General features: G+C 47.1%; 1 protein-coding gene across 1 annotated transcript in view; it reads left to right on the top strand.

The window, feature by feature from the left end:
• The window catches only part of Flt3 (fms related receptor tyrosine kinase 3), a 96,106-nt gene that overhangs the window by 40,212 nt on the left and 35,692 nt on the right, over positions 1-20,202 (top strand). The window contains exons 3-9 of the mRNA XM_041678151.1: positions 1,040-1,242; positions 2,684-2,799; positions 7,727-7,856; positions 9,353-9,480; positions 10,402-10,541; positions 10,863-11,016; positions 13,622-13,790. Coding sequence (XP_041534085.1) covers positions 1,040-1,242; positions 2,684-2,799; positions 7,727-7,856; positions 9,353-9,480; positions 10,402-10,541; positions 10,863-11,016; positions 13,622-13,790 — 1,040 coding nt within the window. The remainder of the gene's footprint in view (positions 1-1,039; positions 1,243-2,683; positions 2,800-7,726; positions 7,857-9,352; positions 9,481-10,401; positions 10,542-10,862; positions 11,017-13,621; positions 13,791-20,202) is intronic.

Below are 20,202 nucleotides of genomic sequence, written 5' to 3'. Positions count from 1 at the left end.
TTTTCTCTACTGTGTTTTTAGTTTTGCATCCCTCGATTTTTAATGTGTGTGTGTGTTGCCTGCAAGTATTTATGTGTGCAGTTTCTTCAGAGGCAAAAGAAAGCATCAGATCCCAGGGAACTGGAGTTACATACAGCTGTGACTCATCATGTGGGTGTTGGGAATTGAACCCAGGACTTCTGGAAGAGTAGTCAGTGCTCTTATCCACTGAACCATCTGTCCAACCCAGTGATACCTTCTTTGTTGTTGTTGTTGTTGTTGTTGTTGTTTTGAGACAGGGTTTCTCTGTAGTTTTGGATCCTGTCCTGGAACTAGCTCTGTAGACCAGGCTGGCCTCAAACTCACGATTTGCCTGCTTCTGCCTCCCGAGTGCTGGGACTAAAGGCATGTGCCACCACTGCCCGGCCTCAGTGATACCTTCTTAGTATGTACCAGTTTAGTTTAGTTGGATATTGTATGCTGTCTTTAGGGTTTTAGTGTTGTGAAAAGACACCATAATGAAGGCAACTCTTTTGTTTTGTTTTGTTTTTCAAGACAGATTTTCTCTGTGTAGCCCTAGCTGTCCTGAAACTTGCTCTGCAGACCAGGCTGGCCTTGAACTCACAGAGATCCACCTGCCTCTGCCTCCGTAGTGCTGGGATTAAAGGTATGCACCACCATCTCCCAGCTAACTATGGCAACTCTTTTAAAGGAAAACAGTCAATTGGGGCTGGCTTACAGTTTCGAGGTTTGATCCATTACAGTCATGGTGGGGAGCATGGCAGCACGCCAGCACATACAGTGCCGGAGGAGGAACTTGACAGTTCTAGATAGAGACTGGCAGGCAGTAGAAAGAGAGAGAGTCTGGGCCTTGCTTGAGCATCTGAAGCCTCAAAGCCCACCCTTAGTGACACACTTCCTCTGACAAGGCCACGCCCCTGACTAGCACCCCTCCCTATAAGTCTATGGAGGCCATTTTCATTTTCAAACCACTGCATATGCAGGAAACAGGCTCAATATTAAGAAAAACTGAATTCTCATTGTTCTATCTACACCATAGGTTTCAGAATCCCCAGAAGACCTTGGGTGCACATTAAGGCATCGCCATGCCGGGGTGGTGTACGAAGCTGCCACTGTGGAGGTGGCCAAGTCTGCGTCCATCACACTGCAAGTACTGGTCACCACCCCAGGGGACATTTCTTGCCTCTGGGTCTTTAAGCACAGCTCCCTGGGCTGCCAGCCACACTTTGATTTACATAACAGGTAAGGTGGGCCACAAGGATTTCAGAGCCAAATTTCCTGCATAAAACGTAATTCATTTGGAATCTCCCATCTTTTTTTTTCTTTCCGCAAAAGTCAAGATTCTCCTGTTTCTGTCTCTAGAATGCTGAGGTTATAGGCACAGACTACTAGGCTGGGATCAGAATCCCCTTCCAGCTTCCATCCATGTGTCTTGTAACTTATCTCTGGTGAAATAGTGAACTAGATGTAGAATTAGGGTGTGGACACATGATACTGTGGATCTGCCAGTCATAGGGATGCTGCCCCGACAGGCCGCTGAATGCATGTGTGGACATCAGCTGATGGTGACCCAGCCACCTTAGCTCTTCAGTTACTACAAACTAGGCCTGCACAAGATATTGATAATGTCATTGGGCATGGTGGTACACGCCTTTAATCCCAGCCCTCGGGAGTCAGAGGAAGGCGCTTCTCTGTGAGTTTGAGGCTAGCCTGGTCTATAGAGCAAGTTCCAGGACAGCCAAGGTTCTTACACGGTGAAAGCCTGCCTTGAAGCCTCTACCCCCCCCCCAAAAAAAAGCTATTGATAACGTTGAGGATGTGTGGTGGGAATGACAAATTCTAAACTACTCTAAAAAAAATAAACTCATGAGTGTTTAAGAGTACTGGCTGCTCTTCCAGAGGATCTAGGTTGGGTTCCCAGCACCCACACAGCCATTCACAACCATCTGTAACTCCAGTCCCAGGAGATCTGATACCTTCTTCTGACCGCCGTGAACATTGCATGCAAGTGGTGTTCATACATACATGCAGGCAAAACATGCATACATATACAATAATAAAAGATATACAAGAATAAAATATTGAAAATAAAATAATTTATTATTTATTTATTTTGTTTGTTTGTGTTTTGCTTTTTGTTTTTCAAGACAGGGTTTCTCTGTGTAGCCCTGGTTGTCCTGGAATTCACTCCGTAGACCAGGCTGGCCCCAGACTCACAGAGATTCACCTGCCTCTCTGTTTGCCGAGTTCTGGGATGAAAGGCATGCACCACCACTGCCCGGCCAAAATAATTTAATTTTAAAAGTTTATCTACATATAAATTACATATGTAATTTGAAACCTTGATTTGCTCTGACAAAATAAGCCTTTTGTTATTGGATATGAGATACAGTTCTACAAAATGTTTTAATAACTAACAGTACTCCGTAAACTTGTAAGAGACCTAAAATTGTGGGGTTTCCCAATGCCTAGCCCTCTCACCCTACCAAGTCAAAACTCGCTTTTGAGGGTGGACAAAAGACACAGCCAGGCTAAAGGCACTCAGGCTGAGGCTGGGGAAGGGCCAGAGTCATGTTCTCCACAGAGCAGCCCTCAGGATCACAGCCTCATCTGACTCGGGGTGAACCTGATGCTTTTGGCTCTGAGTGATTTCCACAGTAGCCAATCCTTTCTCTTTCCACAGAGGAATTGTTTCCATGGCCATTTTGAACGTGACAGAGACCCAGGCTGGCGAATACCTACTGTATATCCAGAGTGAAGCCGCCAACTACACAGTACTGTTCACAGTGAGTATACCAAGTAAGTCCAGCTCACTACTAGGTGCTCCAGCACCCATGGGGGTGCCTCGGGACTGGGTGCTCCAGCACCCCACGGGGGCACCTCGGGACTGGGTACTCCAGCACCCTACGGGGGCACCTTGGGACTGGGTACTCCAGCACCCCATGGGAGCACCTCATGAGTGGGTGCTCCAGCACCCCACAGGGACACCTTGGCACTGGGTACATCAGCACCCCATGGGAGCACATCAGGACTGGGTGCTCCAGCACCCCCCGGGGGCACTTTGGGACTGGGCGCTTCAGTACCCCACGGGGGTACTTCTGGGTTCTCCAGCACCCCACAGGGGCACCTTGAGACTGGGTACTCCAGCACCCCATGGAAGTGTCCCAGGACTCATTGTATTTTTTCCTCACTGCTGGGGTCACCAAATTCAGATACTCAGGGGTTTTAAACACAGATCTGGAAGAACTGGAAAATATTTTGACATGGGGACAAAATAACTCAGCTCCCATTTCTGTAATAAAGGGGGGATGAAAATACATCTCTGGACTGGATAGGTGGCTCAGAAGTTAAAAACATTGGTTACACTTGTTGAGGACCTGGATTGGATTCCAGGCACCCTCATGGCAGCTCACAACCACATGTAACTCCAGTCCCAGAGGATGCAATCCCTTCTAACCTTTGGGTACTGCAGGTACATGATGAAGAGACATATGCAGGCCAAACACCCTTACATGTAAAAAAAATGAAATAAGACTGATTTATCTAAAAAGTAAAATTACACGCCTGTGGACTACAAGATGTTCGTGTGACCTCACAGACCTTTCTGACATGATGACATTGTTCCCATCTCCTCCACCCAGCAGCACAGACCCAACACGTGCCCCTGCAGAACAATTGAACTTTGACTAGTGTAACCCAGGAACCAAATTCTTTATTTTCTTTCATGCGAGGTAATTAAATAACCACATGTAGCCTGTGGCCACCGCGGTGGATGATGCTGGTTTGTGCAAAATGCAAGCTGTCAGAGTGGTTGGATATCCACACAGCTGGGAGCTGTGTGGGCAGCAGAGATGCTACCAGCATGGACTCTTTGGCTTCTGCCCACCTGCTTCCATTACCCACAGGCCTTATGTTTGCAGACTCCGTGCAACACATACAGCATACACTGTTTTCTTCCTTGTGACTGGGGAGGTGACTGCATGCATGGAGCCTTGAGTCCTTGGGGGCTGGGGCAGTGCCACGGGCTCAGAGTTGACATCATTGTAGCTAAGTCGCCTGCTGCACCTTGCTAGGACTCGCCAGGCTGCTTTCTTCTCCACCAGTGACTCAGATGCACAAAGCTGGGGTAATGTGCAGCCACAGAGGGGCCTGTCAGGAACGGACAGAGACCTTCTGGTGTGTCATTTGGCACTCACAGAGGTTGGCCTGCAGGTTGACATGATCACAGACACCTGACATAATTTGTGACTGGCAAATTCAGGGGCCCATGAGAGCTAGGTCTACACTTGCTCATGGCTCCACTATGGGCCTATGTGACACTTGTGGTCTTACAGTCATAGCTACTAGCATTGGGGAACATGCTAGGTGTAAGCATCACAGCTTGGCTAGAAAAGTATCCTGGAAGCCAGTAGCCACAAAGTCACACTACACAACTGTTGTAGAAAGCTGTTTGTTTGTTTCCTGGCTGCATGGCAGCTCAGACCCAAAATAATCACACAGAAACCGTATTATTTGCAATACTGTTTGGTCAATAGCTTAAGCGTATTTCTAGCTAACTCATATCTTAAATTAACCCATCTTCATTAATCTGTGTATCACCATGAGGCTGTGGTTTACCGGGTAAAGTTCCAGCATCTGTTTCCTGTGGCCTTCTTTCTCTCAGCATTCAGTTTAGTTTTCCCCGCCTAGCTCTGTTCTGCCCTGCTTTGTTATAGGCTCAAAGCAGTTTCTTTATTAACCAGTGGTATTCACAGCCTACAAAGGGGAATCCCATATCACACAACAAACCTCACATTAAGAGATTTGTTGGGAGGAGAAAAAAAAAAACCTGGAAAAAAACAGAAGGGTAGCTCAGGCAAGAAACAACAGAAAGCTGACAGGATATAAAGCTTATATAGAGTTTCTTGAGAAGGGGGTGGAACTTTTCGGGGTGGAGCTTTTGAGGGTGGAGCTTGGTGGAATTTCACGATGGGAGAGTAAGCTTTTTACCCTGTAGGATGGGGGCTGGGTCCAGCAGTTAGAGTGTTCTGTGGGCGGAACCTGGTGGTTAGAGGTCTTCACGGGAGGGTCCTGGCCACTTATGTGGCTCAGGGGGCTTACACTAGGTTCCCTGAGGGTCATCACCTTGGGCCACACAGTCAGCTTGCATGACAAAAATCAAATATAGAACAATTTCACCCGTTTTCTCTGAGGAGTCCTGCAGTGCCTCTGAAGCAGGTAGGAACACAGCCCAGAAGTGTACAACTCAAAAGCTGTCTGTGCTTTGTGCCTTGAGCCTCCACCCTTCCCTCTTCATACTTCCTCAACTCTCTTGTAGGACATTAAGTATGGGATCCATGCCCAATGAGAACACAGAATGTCATAGGCATCTGCGTTCTCTCTCTCTTCCAACACGACATGTGTAGCTGTGTATGCTGAGTGGAAGGTTTTCTGTGTCTCTTATATTTACAGTGGTTTCTTTTACTTCAAGTTCTACATCCATAATCCTGCACTTGGGAAGCTGAGGCAGGAGGATTGTAAGCTTGATGCTCCAGCCTGAGTTCTAGGCCAGCCTGGGCTACAAAACAAGACTGTTTTTAAAAAATGAAAATAAAATGGTCAAGAGCATTTGCTGTTCTTCCCAGGGGCCACAGGGTTCAGTTTCCAGCACTTACTTGGTGGCTGGCAACCATCCATAATGGAAGTTCCTTAGGATTCAACAACCCCCAAAATAAAATATAAATGATAAATTTCCGGCACTCCCTGAGTGGTGAGCTATGAAAAGGAAGAGTAGGAGAGACCAGCAACTCGAGGATGGAGGGGATGCTAGCAGCTCCAGGATGGAGGAGAGGCTAGCCCATACAGGATGGAGGAGAGGCTAGCCCATACAGGATGGAGGAGAGGCTAGCCCGTACAGGATGGAGGAGAGACTAGCCAGTCCAGTATGGAGGAGACACTAGCTACTCCAATATGGAGGAGAGACTAGCCATTCCAGGATGGAGGAGAGATTAGCCACTCCAGTATGGAGGAGAGACTTGACTAGCAACTCCAGTACGCAGGAGAGACTGGGAAACTCCAAAATGGAGGAGTGGGTCATAAACTCAATGATCAAAAGCAGGGCATGGTTACAAACAAACAAATCAAACGTCATTATTGTTCTCGAAAATTAATAGTTTTTTGATACAGAATCTTGCTTTATTTCTGGCTGGCCCTCTGTAGATCAGGCTGCCCTTGAATGCACAGAGATCTGCCTGCCTCTGCTATCCACGTGTGGGACAAAAGTGTGTGCCACCACTCCTGGCGTAATGCTATTTTTAATTTTACTTTTTTTTTTCAGTTGAAAAAGAACAAAACAGATCATCCAAGATAGCAAAACTCTTGAAATTCCCACAGTTAGGAGCATCTCATGAATCAGGCGTGCTTAGAGTAATGTGGGGGGGTCCTCTGAGGAGTGACACAGGGAAAGTGACCTGGGGTCTGCCTGGAGAACCCTAACTCATGGTGATTAGCTCCCAGGGCCTCAGTTTCTAATTATAGGCACTTAACGGATTGTCATGTGGAGGCAAAGCCCCAAAGTTTTTCTTTCTTTTACAAAGGTCTCAAGGTATAGCCCAGGTTAGCTCTGAACTCCCCATCTCCTCATTCCTACATTTGGGGATTACAGGTATGCATCACCACGCCTGGGTTCAATGTTGTACTCCAGAAAAGAAAGTTGTTGAAGTAGGGGTGTCCCACCTTTGAATATTACAACATGATAACGTGGTCGGCAAATGTCTTGTCCCCATTCGTAAGTGTGCCAGGACCATGATACTTATGGGGTGGGTGCAAGTTGGATGTGCCTGGACATCCCTAATAAAGGGTAGAATTGAAACCAAGTTTGGAAGTCACTGGGATTTAAAAGAAAATGAAAACGGCCATAGGATGAGAAGACTTGCAGTTTACAATCAACTACAGATGGATAGTGATAAACTATAAAGAGCATCTATAAATAAGGGCAAAGCTAAAGCAAAAATATCCCCTCCTAAGGAGCTGAATAAAATGGTACTCATTTTTTGCATTTGTATTTTATGTATGTGCATATGTGTGTAGATGTGTATGTATATGTGTGTATGAGTGTGTGTGTGTGTGTATGTGCACGCACACACACACACACACACACACAAAGGTCTAGGCTGAACGGGAGGCTAAGCTAAACGTTTTAATTCTGCTCTGGTTTTAACTCCCTCCTATTCTATTTCCACCATTCTCCACTGTACTAATTTGCACCTAGTTGTAGACGGGAAGAAAGTAGATTTTAAACTTTAGATAAGAGCTAAGCTCAGTTGTTTTGCTCATTTTTTTTTCTCCTTTTACATTCTGTTGTGTGGCTTCACCTTACTTAATCATCTATGGATTTGTGAATCCCAAGAAACTGACAAGAGACCATGTGTAAGACTGTATCATACCCAGCATGGTGGCCCATGCCTTTAATCCCAGCACTTGGGAGTCAGAGGCAGGCAGAGCTCTGTGAGTTCGAGATCAGTTTCACCTAGATCAGTTTCATGAGATCAGTTCCAGGCCAGACAAGGCTACATAGAGATGCTGTCTCAAAACAAATAAACACACAAACAAACAAACAAACAGCAAACCTGATGTCACCTAAGGGCAGTGGGGAGCCAGACTCTGCTGCGGTGGAATAGATTAGCTGTTTGGAAATGGTGTGGACTCTGGTTTGAGTACTAAGTGGTAGTGTGTTGTCATGCCTCAGATATGCAGCTGCACGTGCTGAGAAGACCTTACTTCAGGAAGATGGAAAACCAGGAAGCGCTGGTCTGTGAATCCGAGAGTGTCCCAGAGCCCATTGTGGAGTGGGTGCTCTGTGGTTCCCACGAGGAGAGGTAAGGCGCACCTCACCCTGACCGTGATGACCATTCCTATCAGAACTCCCAGAGATCCGCTGTCTCTGCCTCCCGAGTGCTGAGATTAAAGACATGTGCCACCACTGCCCTGCCAGGTTTTTGTTTTTTTTTTTAATGTGTAAGTGCTCTGTATGCATGCCAGAAGTGAGCCACTATGTGATTGCTGGGAACCGAACCCAGGTCCTCTGGAAGAGCAGCCAGTGCTCTTAACAGCTGAACTGTTTCTCTAGCCCCAGTTTAGACAGATGTTTAAAAAGGGAAGAATGGGATTACCTGGATGGCTGAGTGAGTTGAGATGTGAAGCCACACAGCCAGCCTGGAAGGTACCAGGCACAGAGTGCAAGTCCCCTTCCACTTCTCATGTGAGCCAGAGCTGATGTCCACAGAGTCCCCACTGGTCAGGTCAGCGGCACTGTGTACCTGCTGAAAATTAAATGGGACAAAGCATAAGAGGAAAAGGAAAAGGAAAATTAGTTCTTCAGATACTATTAATGTGATCTTGAGTTTTATGGGAAAAAAAAAAGATGACCTGATCTGTGTGTGCGTGTGTTTGACATACGTGTGTGTGCACCTAGGTATATATGTATGGAATGCGTATATAGAATAAGACGGCTGGAATGCTGTCACACCAGTTTGACAGTATTTGTTTTGGGGTAATAGGAACTGGTGACTTCAAAATTGAAGGAAAATGCATTTGATTTAGTGGAGAAAGCCACGAGTAGGGGCACAGCCCCCAAAGCTATCCTATACCCTGGGAAAGCCATGCGGGGGCATTTCCCGTGGAGGCAGGAGAATGTCACTCTCTGAACACTACCGAGACCTAGCGGTCTTCCCTAGAAGGCACACTTCTTTTTTTTTGGTTTTCTTTTCCTATTTGTGCTGGGAACTCACCCTGCTGGTGACGATGGCCTCTCTCTCCGTATGTTCCTTGCCTATACTTGTGAGAAAATGCTGCCCGTCCTCTTCAGCTGCGTCAAAGCCCAGTTATGCTTCTTATCCCGTTTTCTATCTTAGTTCTTCCTTTTTTCTTTTTCACCTGCCTTTAAATGATAACCAGAAAGAAAGAAGAAGGTCACCAAGCATGCATGTGTCACGACACACACCTGTAATCCCAGCACTCAGGAAACTGAGGCGAGAGGACCCCTCAGAGTCTGAAGCCAGCCTGAGCCACATAGTAAGGTCAAGATCAACCTGAACGGTGGTGTGGAGAGACCCTATCTGGCTCTAAAGTAATCGTGTAATATTATTTTAATTAGATACAGAGTTGCTAGCTGGTCCCTGGGATCCCAAGCCGAATACAGTTACGCTTGTGATTTTTCCATCTACTCTTTTCTTTGAATCCCTTCAGATGTGCTTTGTAACTTCACCCCCCTATGCATGCTGAGTGGCTTTGAACCCAGGGTCTTGCATACACTGCTATGTCAGAAGTCTATATTGGAAACATTTCATGAAGGAAACTTACCTTCTAATTGCAGCTGTAAAGAAGGAAGCCCTACTGTTGTCAGAAAGGAGGAAAAGGTACTTTACGAGCTGTTCGGAGCAGACATCAGGTGCTGTGCGAGGAATGAACTGGGCCGCGAATGCACCAAGCTGTTCACTATAGGTAATCGGGGACTGTCACCAATGTATTGTCAAGGACTATTCCTTGGAGTGCTGTCTGGGACTGATGGCATCTCCTTAGGCAATCACTCGATTTCAGGGATTCTTTCTTTTTTCTTTTTCTTTTTTTTTTTTATTTCTTATGTATGCAGTGTTCTGCCTGCATGGATGCCTACAGGTCAGAAGAGGGCACCAGATCTCATTACAGATGGTTGTGAGCCACCATGTGCTTGCTGGGAATTGAACTCAGGACCTTTGGAAAGAGCAGCCAGGGCTCTTAACCTCTGAGCCATCTCTCCAGCCCCAGAAATTCTTTTTTCTTTATTTCAGAGCATTTTGTTTGACTTGGCTTTATTTAGGTGCTGGGCTCAAACCCGGAGACACTGGGTGCATGCTCTGCCACTGGGATCCACTCCAGACCCTCCACACCACTTTATCACATGTGTTCATTGTGTGTGCGCACACATGTGCTGTAATGTGCATGTGGAGGTCAGAGGACAATCTGTGGGAGTCTGTTCTCTGAGTCTATCATGGAGCCCCAGTATCAAAGTCAAGTCGTCCCGCAGGGCAACAGGTGCCTTTACCCACTGAGTCATCTCAATGGCCCATTCATACCATTTAAAATGTAATATTATAGATTCTGTAAGTGGGGATTTCGTCCACAAAGGATATCCTGTATCTAGAGGATTGTTCTATTTCATCATTTCTACCCTTGTTCTGTGGCTCTGGGAACAAAGTCCAGGGCTTCTCTAGGCTGGCCTGTTCTATTGGGCCATCCTCAGCTCAAGGTTATTTTCATTTGATTAGTAATATCAGGGACCTTGGCACCTTTGCTCTTCAGAATGTTCATGAGACTTTTGTGACCAATCAAACACCTCAAAAATAATAACTTTTTTTCTTATTTGGGATTTTTTTTATCTTCTAGATCTAAATGAAACTCCTCAGACCACACTGCCCCAGTTGTTCCTGAAAGTGGGGGAACCCTTGTGGATAAGGTGCAAGGCTATCCATTTGAACTATCAGTTTGGGCTAACCTGGGAACGAGAAAACAAAGCCCTCGAGGAGGTAATGGTACCATCTGTTAGGACTCCAACATTATACTGACCACCACCCCCAGCCCCACCCACCCCCACTCTCCCACCGCCCCAACTCTCCTACACCCCACCAGCAGCTGTCCTTTTTCTCCCTGCTCCTTCTTGGTCGACCCCACATCCTTCCCTTTACTCCCATCCTTTCCTAATAATCTCCTACGTGGGTTTGCTGAGCCCTGTGGTTCATGCCTCACTGCCCCAGCTCCGGTCTACCAACATTTCCATTGGTATTTACAGCAGGTGCCCAGCACTCGCTGGAAACCTGAATGCAGATTCTCCTTCCCTTAATACCCAGGGCAGCTACTTTGAAATGAGCACCTACTCCACAAACAGAACCATGATCCGGATTCTGTTGGCTTTTGTGTCCTCCGTGGGAAGAAACGACACCGGATTTTACACCTGCTCCTCCTCCAAGCACCCCAGCCAGTCCACGTTGGTGACCATCCTAGGTAACACTGCAGCGCAGGAAATCTGTTTGTTTCTGAGACAGAATCTCTCTATGTGGCCTTGGCTCTCCTGGAACTCACTGTGTAGATCGCTGACCTGTAAGTCTCCTGAGTGCTGGGATTACAGGCATGTGCCACCACACTCCGCTCCACTCGTATTTTTAGTTGCTTTTAGTGTGGAATATGGACTATGCAGCCTAGATTCTTGTTTCAATCCAACTGGCCACCAAGAAACTAAAAGGGAGGTTGGTAAGATGACTGAGCCAATAGAGATGATAGCTGCCAAGCCTGTGGCCTGAGTTCCATCCCTGGAACCTCCAGTAGAAAGAGGACTGATGTCTGAAGCTTGACCTCTGACCTCAGTAAGCATTGCAGCTCAGATGGAAAGGAATCCTGGCACTCAGGAGCCACGCTCCGGTGGGAGAGCACTCTGGCAGTCAGGAGCCAGGGAACAGCCCAGGTCACAGGAAGCGTTGCAGCTTGTAGCCCTGCTCTAGGGAAAGGCTTCCCCAATGTAACAGCTCTGCTCCTGCAGGAGAGGGTCTGGGAGTGTAACAAATTGGCTCTGTTTAGGGGAAGGTTTCCCCAGCAAAAGTGTTACAGCCTGGCTTCTCCTCCGTCTCGGGCTTCCCCAAAGAAATGGGTGCTGCTAGGAAAAGGTTCCCCCAGGGAAAGTGTTGCAGCCATCTCTGCTCCACTCAGTCTTTGCTCTGGCAAAAGAAGGTCTTCACCCAGACCTCATTCAAGAGATTTATTGGGAGGGAAGAATCCAGGAGGGTGGCTGCCTCTGCCAGGGTGGAAGAAGAGCAGCTGCAAATTGAATGGGTACAGGGCTTATATAGGGTTTCTTAGGGGCGGAGTTTTTATAGGGAGAAGATTTTCAAGGTGGACATTGGTCAGAGTTCAGTCCCTTGAGCTCAGGCGGAGTTTTTATAGGGAGAAGATTTTCAAGGTGGACATTGGTCAGAGTTCAGTCCCTTGAGCTCAGATTGGCTAGATCTCTGCCAAGGGATTAGTTGATTTTCTGCTCAGGGATTGGTTCATTTCCCTGCACAGGGATTGGTTGGTTTTCAGCTTAGTTGATCAGGGACAGATTTAGCTCTGGCTTCAGGGCCATTCTGTGTTTCTTTCACTGGCCTTTTTAAGCTTTCTGGCTCTAGTTTTGGGGCCAGGGCATACTATTTTCACTGACTCTGATTCTAGGGCCTAAGTGTGTTTCTTTGACACTGGTTTCAGAGTCAGGGTGTATTTCTTTGGTTCTGGGTTCAGAGCTAAAGCATTTTTTTCCTTTTGACTTTTTATTTTATTTTTTAGTTTTGATTGTTATTACCCCGATTTCCTAGTTAGTCTTCTCTCGATACTGCTGCAGAATCATAGCATAAAGGCTTCAAGTGTCATCAGATGTAAGGACCGTGTTATTGACTGTAAACCACGAGTCTGGGCTATGTTTGAATGAAAACATTTGATATGGATGGTCAGATGAAAGATACCAAAATGTCATAAAGCATTTCTTCCACTGGCTCGGGTCTCAGAGCTGGCCCTTTTACCCTACAACCTCTAATGTGGTCTTTGCCATAGGTACAACCCAAAACTCAATATATAAGTGCAATTTTTTAAAAATTTACCTTTTATTTTATGTGCATGGGTGTTTTGCACACACTTATGTGTGTGCCCTAACTTGTGTGTGTAGTGCCTACAAAGGCCAGAAGACAGTCCCAGATACGTTGGGACTGGAGTTACAGGTTGCTGTGAGCCTCAATAGGGTGCTGGGGATTGAAGCAAAATTCTCTGGGCGAGCAGCCAGTGCTGTAACTGCTGAGCCATCTTCCCAGCCAAAAGCTGTAAAAGAAGCTGAATTAGAACAGCGTGGTCCAGATATGCACACTTGGATGCCACTGTCTGCACTCAGAGCACATCGCGATGGAATCAATCTGCTCGCCTGACTTTGTTCTCCATAGACTGTAACTTCCTATGGGCAGGGCAGTCCCTTCTATCCCTGGAGTCCCAGAACCTGGTCCTAAATACCTGCCGAATGAGTCCTTGTTCTTAGCGATGACTGTGAGGACTGTCCTCACACTGGGTGAGTGGGAACTGGGGCTGCCCTTGAGGGCTACAGAATAACAGCCACATACAGGTAATGTCACTCTCGGGTGCAGGCTTTAGCGATGTGAGCAAGGGAAGGCGTCAGCTGTGCTCTTAGCAGAGAAATATGGAGGTTCCTAGGAAAGCCTTGTCCGTGTTGCTGACCAGTGAGTTGTACCTGGGGATTATTTAACATGGGGCTTGTCCCTAAGGCTCAGCAAGAGGAGTGTGTCCTCTTAGCTTCTGAACCATCCTTCTAGCTCCAACATCCTATCCCTAGTAAAATCCTGACTATAGAAGATGAGATCAGCCCGACATCCAGGGCTGAAACTCCTGTGTTTCTTCTTGGGCATCATTTTACTGCAGATCTTTATGAGGTCAGCCTGGTATACATATCAGGTTCCAAGTTAGCTATGGCTACACAGTAAAACCCTGGGTTTTTGTTTGTGTGTGTGTATGTGTTAAGATTATTTTACCACCCTAATACAAATATGAATATCTAATTTGTAAAATTTTCTTTTTGCAGAAAAAGGATTTATAAATGCTACCAACTCACAAGAAGAGTATGAAATTGACCCATATGAAAAGTTCTGCTTTTCAGTCAGGTTTCAAGCATACCCACAGATCCGATGTACGTGGACCTTCTCTCAAACGTCATTTCCTTGCGAACAAAGTGGTCTGGAGGATGGATCCAGGTGAGAGAGGACAGAGCATAGTTCTCCACCCTTGCCCTTGAGAAAGACGATGCTGTATTTGTGGAAGTGAATTCTCTCATTATGAGTGTGTGTACACACGCAGACACGCACACCCTCCCCCGCCTCCACCAGTACTGAGGATCGAACCCTGGGGCCTTCCTTGTATGCTCTAACCAAGCACTCTGTCACTGAGCTATAGGCTCAGCCTCATGAGTGTGTAAGCTGATTTATTGTTGAGTCAGAGACCTGAAGATGGAAAGCAAAGGGCACCAAGTGAGGGTAGCCTCCCCGCACTCTCTTCTGGGAGTAAAGTCTGCCACATAAAAACAGAATCCTGGCAGTCTTTCTGTCAAGAGATTGTGATTTCCTGTCAGAGTGCTGGACTGTGACAGTACCCTGGGGCCAAGTGCATTGAGTGATGGAGGAATCGAACCTCCTTGCCAGCCATAAACATGGTCCATAAGTGTACTGGCTTATGTAGGGATCGAACCTCTTTGCCAGCCATAAACATGGTCCACATGTGTATTGGTTTATGTAGGGATTGAACCTCCTTGCCAGCTATAAACATGGTCCATAGGTGTACTGGTTTATGTAGGGATCGAACCTCCTTGCCAACCATAAACAAGGTCCATAGGTGTACTGGTTTATGTAGGGATCGAACCTCCTTGCCAACTGAAAACTTGGTCCATAGGTGTACTGGTTTGTGTTTTCAAGTTGAAAATGCAGAAACAGCCCACCCATAAGTGGTAAAGGACAATTTAATTCCCCAGGGATTTGTCCAACTATATTCTGGGGGAGAAATTCTTATTCCTTCTTTGAAAAGCAAAAGTCAGGTTCCCCCGGTTTCTTCCTTTAACTATAGTGCTTCTTTCTTTCTTTTTCTTTTTCCAGATTTTTAGTAGTTTTAGTCGTGTGTGTGTGTGTGTGTGTGTGAGAGAGAGAGAGAGAGAGAGAGAGAGAGAGAGAGAGAGAGAGACTTTGCATGCTATGTTCTTGGAGGCCAGAGGCTTGCTTATAGGCAGTTGTGAGCTGCCCGCCATGCGTGCTGGGAACCCAGTTCAAGGACTTGTGCTCCTAACTGCTGAACCAAATCTGCAGGGCAGCGTCTCCTGTTTCTTACAGCCCGTGACTTCAGGTTAGACTGTGAGAGCCAGGCACAGTCTAGAACAGTCATTGTCTCTCAGCACGTGATTCATAAGTGCAAGATCCATGAGTCACTTGGGCAATTGTCTTAAAAGGTAGATTCGTGGCTCCTGTTCTAGACATGCTGAATCAAAATTGAGGCAAGTTACCCTGATTTGATTTGATTTTTTTTTCCAAATAGGGGCTCACTGTGTTGCCTGGGCTGAACTTGAATCCTTGAGTTCAGACGACCCTGCCTTGACCTCCTGAGTGGCTGGCACTGTGTGCTCGGCCACAGTGATCCGAAGGCCTCTGTTGCTGGTTTGTCTTCGGTCTGCTGTCTGATGCAGTAGCCACCAGCATTAGGCTAGTGAGGAATACCCTGGGGTAGTCTAAATTGAGATGAAAATACACTCTGGGTTTTGAAGGCTTTGTATTTACAAAAGAATGTAAAATCTCATTAATAATTTCCATGTCAGTGCTGTGTTTAAATGATTGTGTCTGAGGTGTTCTGGGTTAAAGAACTCAGCTGTTGCGTTTAGCTTTACCCTCTTCTTTTTTTTTTTTTTTTTTTTTTTTTGATTTTTCGAGACAGGGTTTCTCCGTAGCTTTTGGTTCCTGTCCTGGAACTAGCTCTTGTAGACCAGGCTGGCCTCGAACTCACAGAGATCCGCCTGCCTCTGCCTCCCGAGTGCTGGGATTAAAGGCGTGCGCCACCACCGCCCGGCTACCCTCTTCTTTTTAATTCGTGTACACAGTTGGTGGGGAGTCTCAGAAAGGAGAGTGTGGCTGGTGTTGTGTCTGTGGCCCATGATGATCTTGTTGAATCTCTGGTCACTGTGATGGCTAAAAACTGAGTTCTTCTTACCTTGATTCTGCTCAGCACTGCCTTCATGATATTGTGCTTTTTAAATTTCCTATAAAGCGATTTGTAATTGGTCTTTGTTTGAGCAAGAGAGCAAAAGAGGTACTGGGATGCGACCTAGGGCCTTGCATGCAAAGCAAGTGTTCTATCACTGACCTACAGCCCCAGCCATGTTTGGATTTTGTTGTGTTTGCTTTTTAAAGATTTATTTTTAATCTCCTGCCTGCCTGCCCACTTGTGACGGATCCCCTGGAACTGGAGTTATAGGCAGTTGTGAGCCAGCTGATAATGGTGCTGGAAATTGAACTCAGGTCTTTTGGAAGAGCAATATTAGCTTTTAACACCTGAGCCACCTCTCTATCCCTAGATTTTCTTGGTGATGGGGGTGTCCGGTGGGGGGTATGTATGTGTGTGTATACCCACATGCAGAGGCCAGACCAACACTGGAGGTCATTCTCTATTGTTCGCCATGTTTTAAAACATTATTGTTATTTTATGCATACGAGTGTTTTGCCTGCATGTATGTCTATGCATGTGTACCTGTTGTGTGATTGGTGGGGTATCAGATCACGTATGTGACTGGAGGGGTGTCAGATCACATGTGTGACTGGGGGGATGTCAGATCACACGTGTATCTGTTGGGGTGCAGATCACATGTGTGACTGATGGGGTGTCAGATCACATGTGTGACTGGGGGGGTATCAGATCACATGTGTGACTGGAGGGGTATCAGATCACGTATGTGACTGGAGGGGTATCAGATCACATGTGTGACTGGTGGGGTATCAGATCACATGTGTGACTGGAGGGGTGTCAGATCACATGTGTGACTGGGGGGATGTCAGATCACACGTGTATCTGTTGGGGTGCAGATCACATGTGTGACTGATGGGGTATCAGATCACATGTGTGACTGGTGGGGTGTCAGATCACATGTGTGACTGGAGGGGTGTCAGATCACATGTGTGACTGGGGGGATGTCAGATCACACGTGTATCTGTTGGGGTGCAGATCACATGTGTGACTGATGGGGTATCAGATCACATGTGTGACTGGTGGGGTGTCAGATCACATGTATGACTGGAGGGGTATCAGATCACATGTGTGACTGGAGGGGTGTCAGATCACATGTGTGACTGGTGGGGTGTCAGATCACATGTGTGACTGGTGGGGTATCAGATCACATGTGTGACTGGAGGGGTGTCAGATCACATGTGTGACTGGAGGGGTGTCAGATCACATGTGTGACTGGTGGGGTATCAGATCACATGTGTGACTGGGGGGGTGTCAGATCACATGTGTATCTGTTGGGGTGCAGATCACATGTGTGACTGATGGGGTGTCAGATCACTTGGAAAGAGACTTATGGACAGTTATGAGCCACCATGGGGGAACTAGGAATCAAACCTGGGTCTTCTACAAAACAAGTGCCCTTATCCACTGAGTCATGTCTCCAGCCCCTCTCCACTATTTTTTTTTAAGACAGACTCTCCCACTGAACTTAGAGCTCACCACTTTGGCTACACTGACTATCAAGCCCCAGGATCCACCCATCTCTGTGTGGCCCCCATATTCCAGCCCTAGGGTCACAAAAACACACTGTTGCACCCATCCTTTACCTGGTACGGATATGAACTCAGGTTCTCGTGCTGTGTAGCAAGCGCTTTATCCACGGAGCCACCTCTCCAGCTCCCTAGCTGGAGTGTAGAGTTATAATGCAGGGATTACAGAGCTATGTGCCTTCCCTTACAAAAGTTATCCTAGTGTTGGAGAGGTAGTGTGAGGTTAACTAAGAACGCAGAGTACCCACCAGCGGTGCGCTCCGCATGCTAGCATTTTGAGCTGGATCTCCCTCTGCTTCAGAGGACTGTCTGCCTTGTAGACCGCCCACCCAGCACCTCTGGCTCCACTCACTGGATACCAGCAGCTTGTCTACCTTCTTTCAGTTGTTACAGACCAACAATATCCCGGATGTCTCATGGCAGAAAGAACCACCCTTGATCGAGAGTTCCGCCTATTCTCATGAACTCGTTTGTTTCTTTCTTTGTGTGCTTGCTTGCTAGTTTTGAGACACAGTCTCTCTTTGTAGCCCTGGCTGTCCAGGAACTCGCTATATAGACCAAGCTGGCCTTGAACTCACCATGCCTGGTCTCATAAACTCTTATCCCGAACTTGAGTTCCAGAAGTAGCGGACAGGAAGGAAGCTGCCTGATGACAATGCAGCCTGTGTTTAGAAGGACAGTTGACTTTCTGGCCCCAGTGCACCAGTGTGATCTGACACAGCCTTAGACTCCCCTTGCGTTCCAGGATATTTGTGAGCCTGACTCAGGTAAAGGAAGAGTTAATTGGTTTAACAAATGCCCCTTCAGGTAGTGGGGGTGTCTACCTTTAACCCTAGCATTCCAGAGGCAGAAGCAGTCCGTCTCTTTGAGTTCTAGAGCAGCTAGGCTACACCTTGAGTTCTAGGCCAGCCTGGACTACACAGCAAAGTGCCATGTGACCGGGTAAGGTGCTACCACTTTCCTTCACCCCCAGAGGACACATATGTATCACATATGGTGATACATAGCAGAACGTCTTGAGGTATTACAGAGCTGTGTCTACCACGCAGTGAGGGGTCACTCCACTGGGCTGAGTGGCCACATTGCATCTGGGGATCCAGACCACAAGCCTGAACCCCAGCAGCTTTCCACCCCAGCTGGAGCAGTTCTGGGTCCCTCCATTTCCGTCACCTTGGGGCAGGCTCTAATCGCCATAAAGAAGGCTGCACCGTCATCCCTCTAACTCCACTCAGTGCCTCGTTCAGGAAGTGTGTCTGTGAACCAGGGAAGAGACCCTGGACATCACTTCTAGGAGAAAGTGGAATCCTTGGTGTCTCCCATGACCCACACATGACATCGAGTGCCGTGCATTTCTTTGAAGGTTCCCGAGAGTTAAAACTGTGCCAGGTGTAACAGCGAGCACCCTTCCAGTGCGGGGAGAGCTGAATGGTGAGAGCTGTCAGCCCGGTCCTCAGTGTTCCATGATTCCGCTCTACTGTAGGCTCTGGGCTGAGGTGGGAGGTAACACAAGCTCTGTGTAACTTTTTTTTTTTTTTTTTTTTTTTGGATTTTCAAGACAGGGTTTCTCTGTAGCTTTGGTGCCTGTCCCGGAACTAGCTCTTGTAGACCAGGCTGGCCTCGAACTCCCAGAGATCCGCCTGCCTCTGCCTCCCAAGTGCTGGCGTGGGCCAAGACCTCCCGGCTCTGTGTAACTTTTGAAGATAAGAAGTTCCAAATTTACTAATGCCAAAGCCAAAGGAGCATGCAGCCTTCACTCCACCCTGGATGTGGCAGTTTACTGGAAGGGAGTTGGGATGGCAAAGTATCAAAGTATCAAGATTGTTATTCTTTGTGTTCTGAGAACCGAGTTGGATGGTGGGAGGTTTTTTTTTTTTTGTTTTTTTTTTTTTTTCCTCTGTGTAGTAGCTGGACTCCTGCAGAAGCTTCAGTGCGGTCATGGTGTACGCCAGAAGTCTCTCAGCTTCCCCACCTTCGCAGCTTCGTTTCTGCAATTTACTTCCTCAAATCTCACCCGAAGGTCTGCTGGGGCTTGTCTTTCCGTGCTTGCGTTCAGTTTCTAGCTGCCTTGGTGGCCTTTTACTTCTGGAAGAAAAACAAAACAAAACAAAAACGACCGAAGATTGCTTGCCCCTTACTTGAGTAATTACCTAGACCTACTAATAAAGGCCACTCCACATCAGTGCCATGGGAGAAAAAGGATGAGCTTGTCATAACTTCTCCCCAAAGATACTTGATTCTCTCCTTTGTGAGTCCCAGTTCCCTCCCCACTGAGGCTCTCACTGAGCAAGGCGATGATAGCCCACGTGTTCACAGTCTGGATGAACGGCTAGTGGCCTGCTCAGGACAGGAGCAGGGACACAGAAGCCTCCGGCAGGACCTGAGGCAGAGCTGACATTTACCTTTTACTGAGTGGGGTTTAGGGTTAGGGGAGACATGAGCCTGAAGGCATACAGAAAGGAAGAGAAAGATATTTGGCTCTAGAGCAAGAATATGAGACCTAACTAAGTTACATCTCCCTTCAGTTATGTTGTCTGTGGCCCTGGCGCCTTCCTTTTCCTGGGCTGTACACTGTGAGACCCTGTCTTAAATGCATGTAATAAGTGTCTTTAATTTAATAGTTGTACTATTATATCTTAGTTATAATTTTCAAAGCTACATAGTGCTATAGATTTTAAAAGTTGAAACAGGATCTCCTTGTGTAGCAGTGGCCAGCCTGGAGCTTAATGTGTAGACCAGGCTGGGCTGTGACTCAAAGAGATCCACCTGCCTCTGTCCCCCGAGTGCTAACATTAAAGGTGGGTGCCACCATGCCTGGCTCTAGACATAACATTCTTTATAAATCATAAGCAGATTCCAGAGCCCT

Source organism: Microtus oregoni, unplaced genomic scaffold (assembly GCF_018167655.1).
Source record: "Microtus oregoni isolate MIOR12 unplaced genomic scaffold, Mior012 000029F_ref0000214, whole genome shotgun sequence".
Classification (NCBI taxonomy): Eukaryota; Metazoa; Chordata; class Mammalia; order Rodentia; family Cricetidae; genus Microtus; species Microtus oregoni.
The sequence above is the reverse complement of the archived record's forward strand: the minus strand, read 5'-3'. Positions and strand labels throughout refer to the sequence as shown.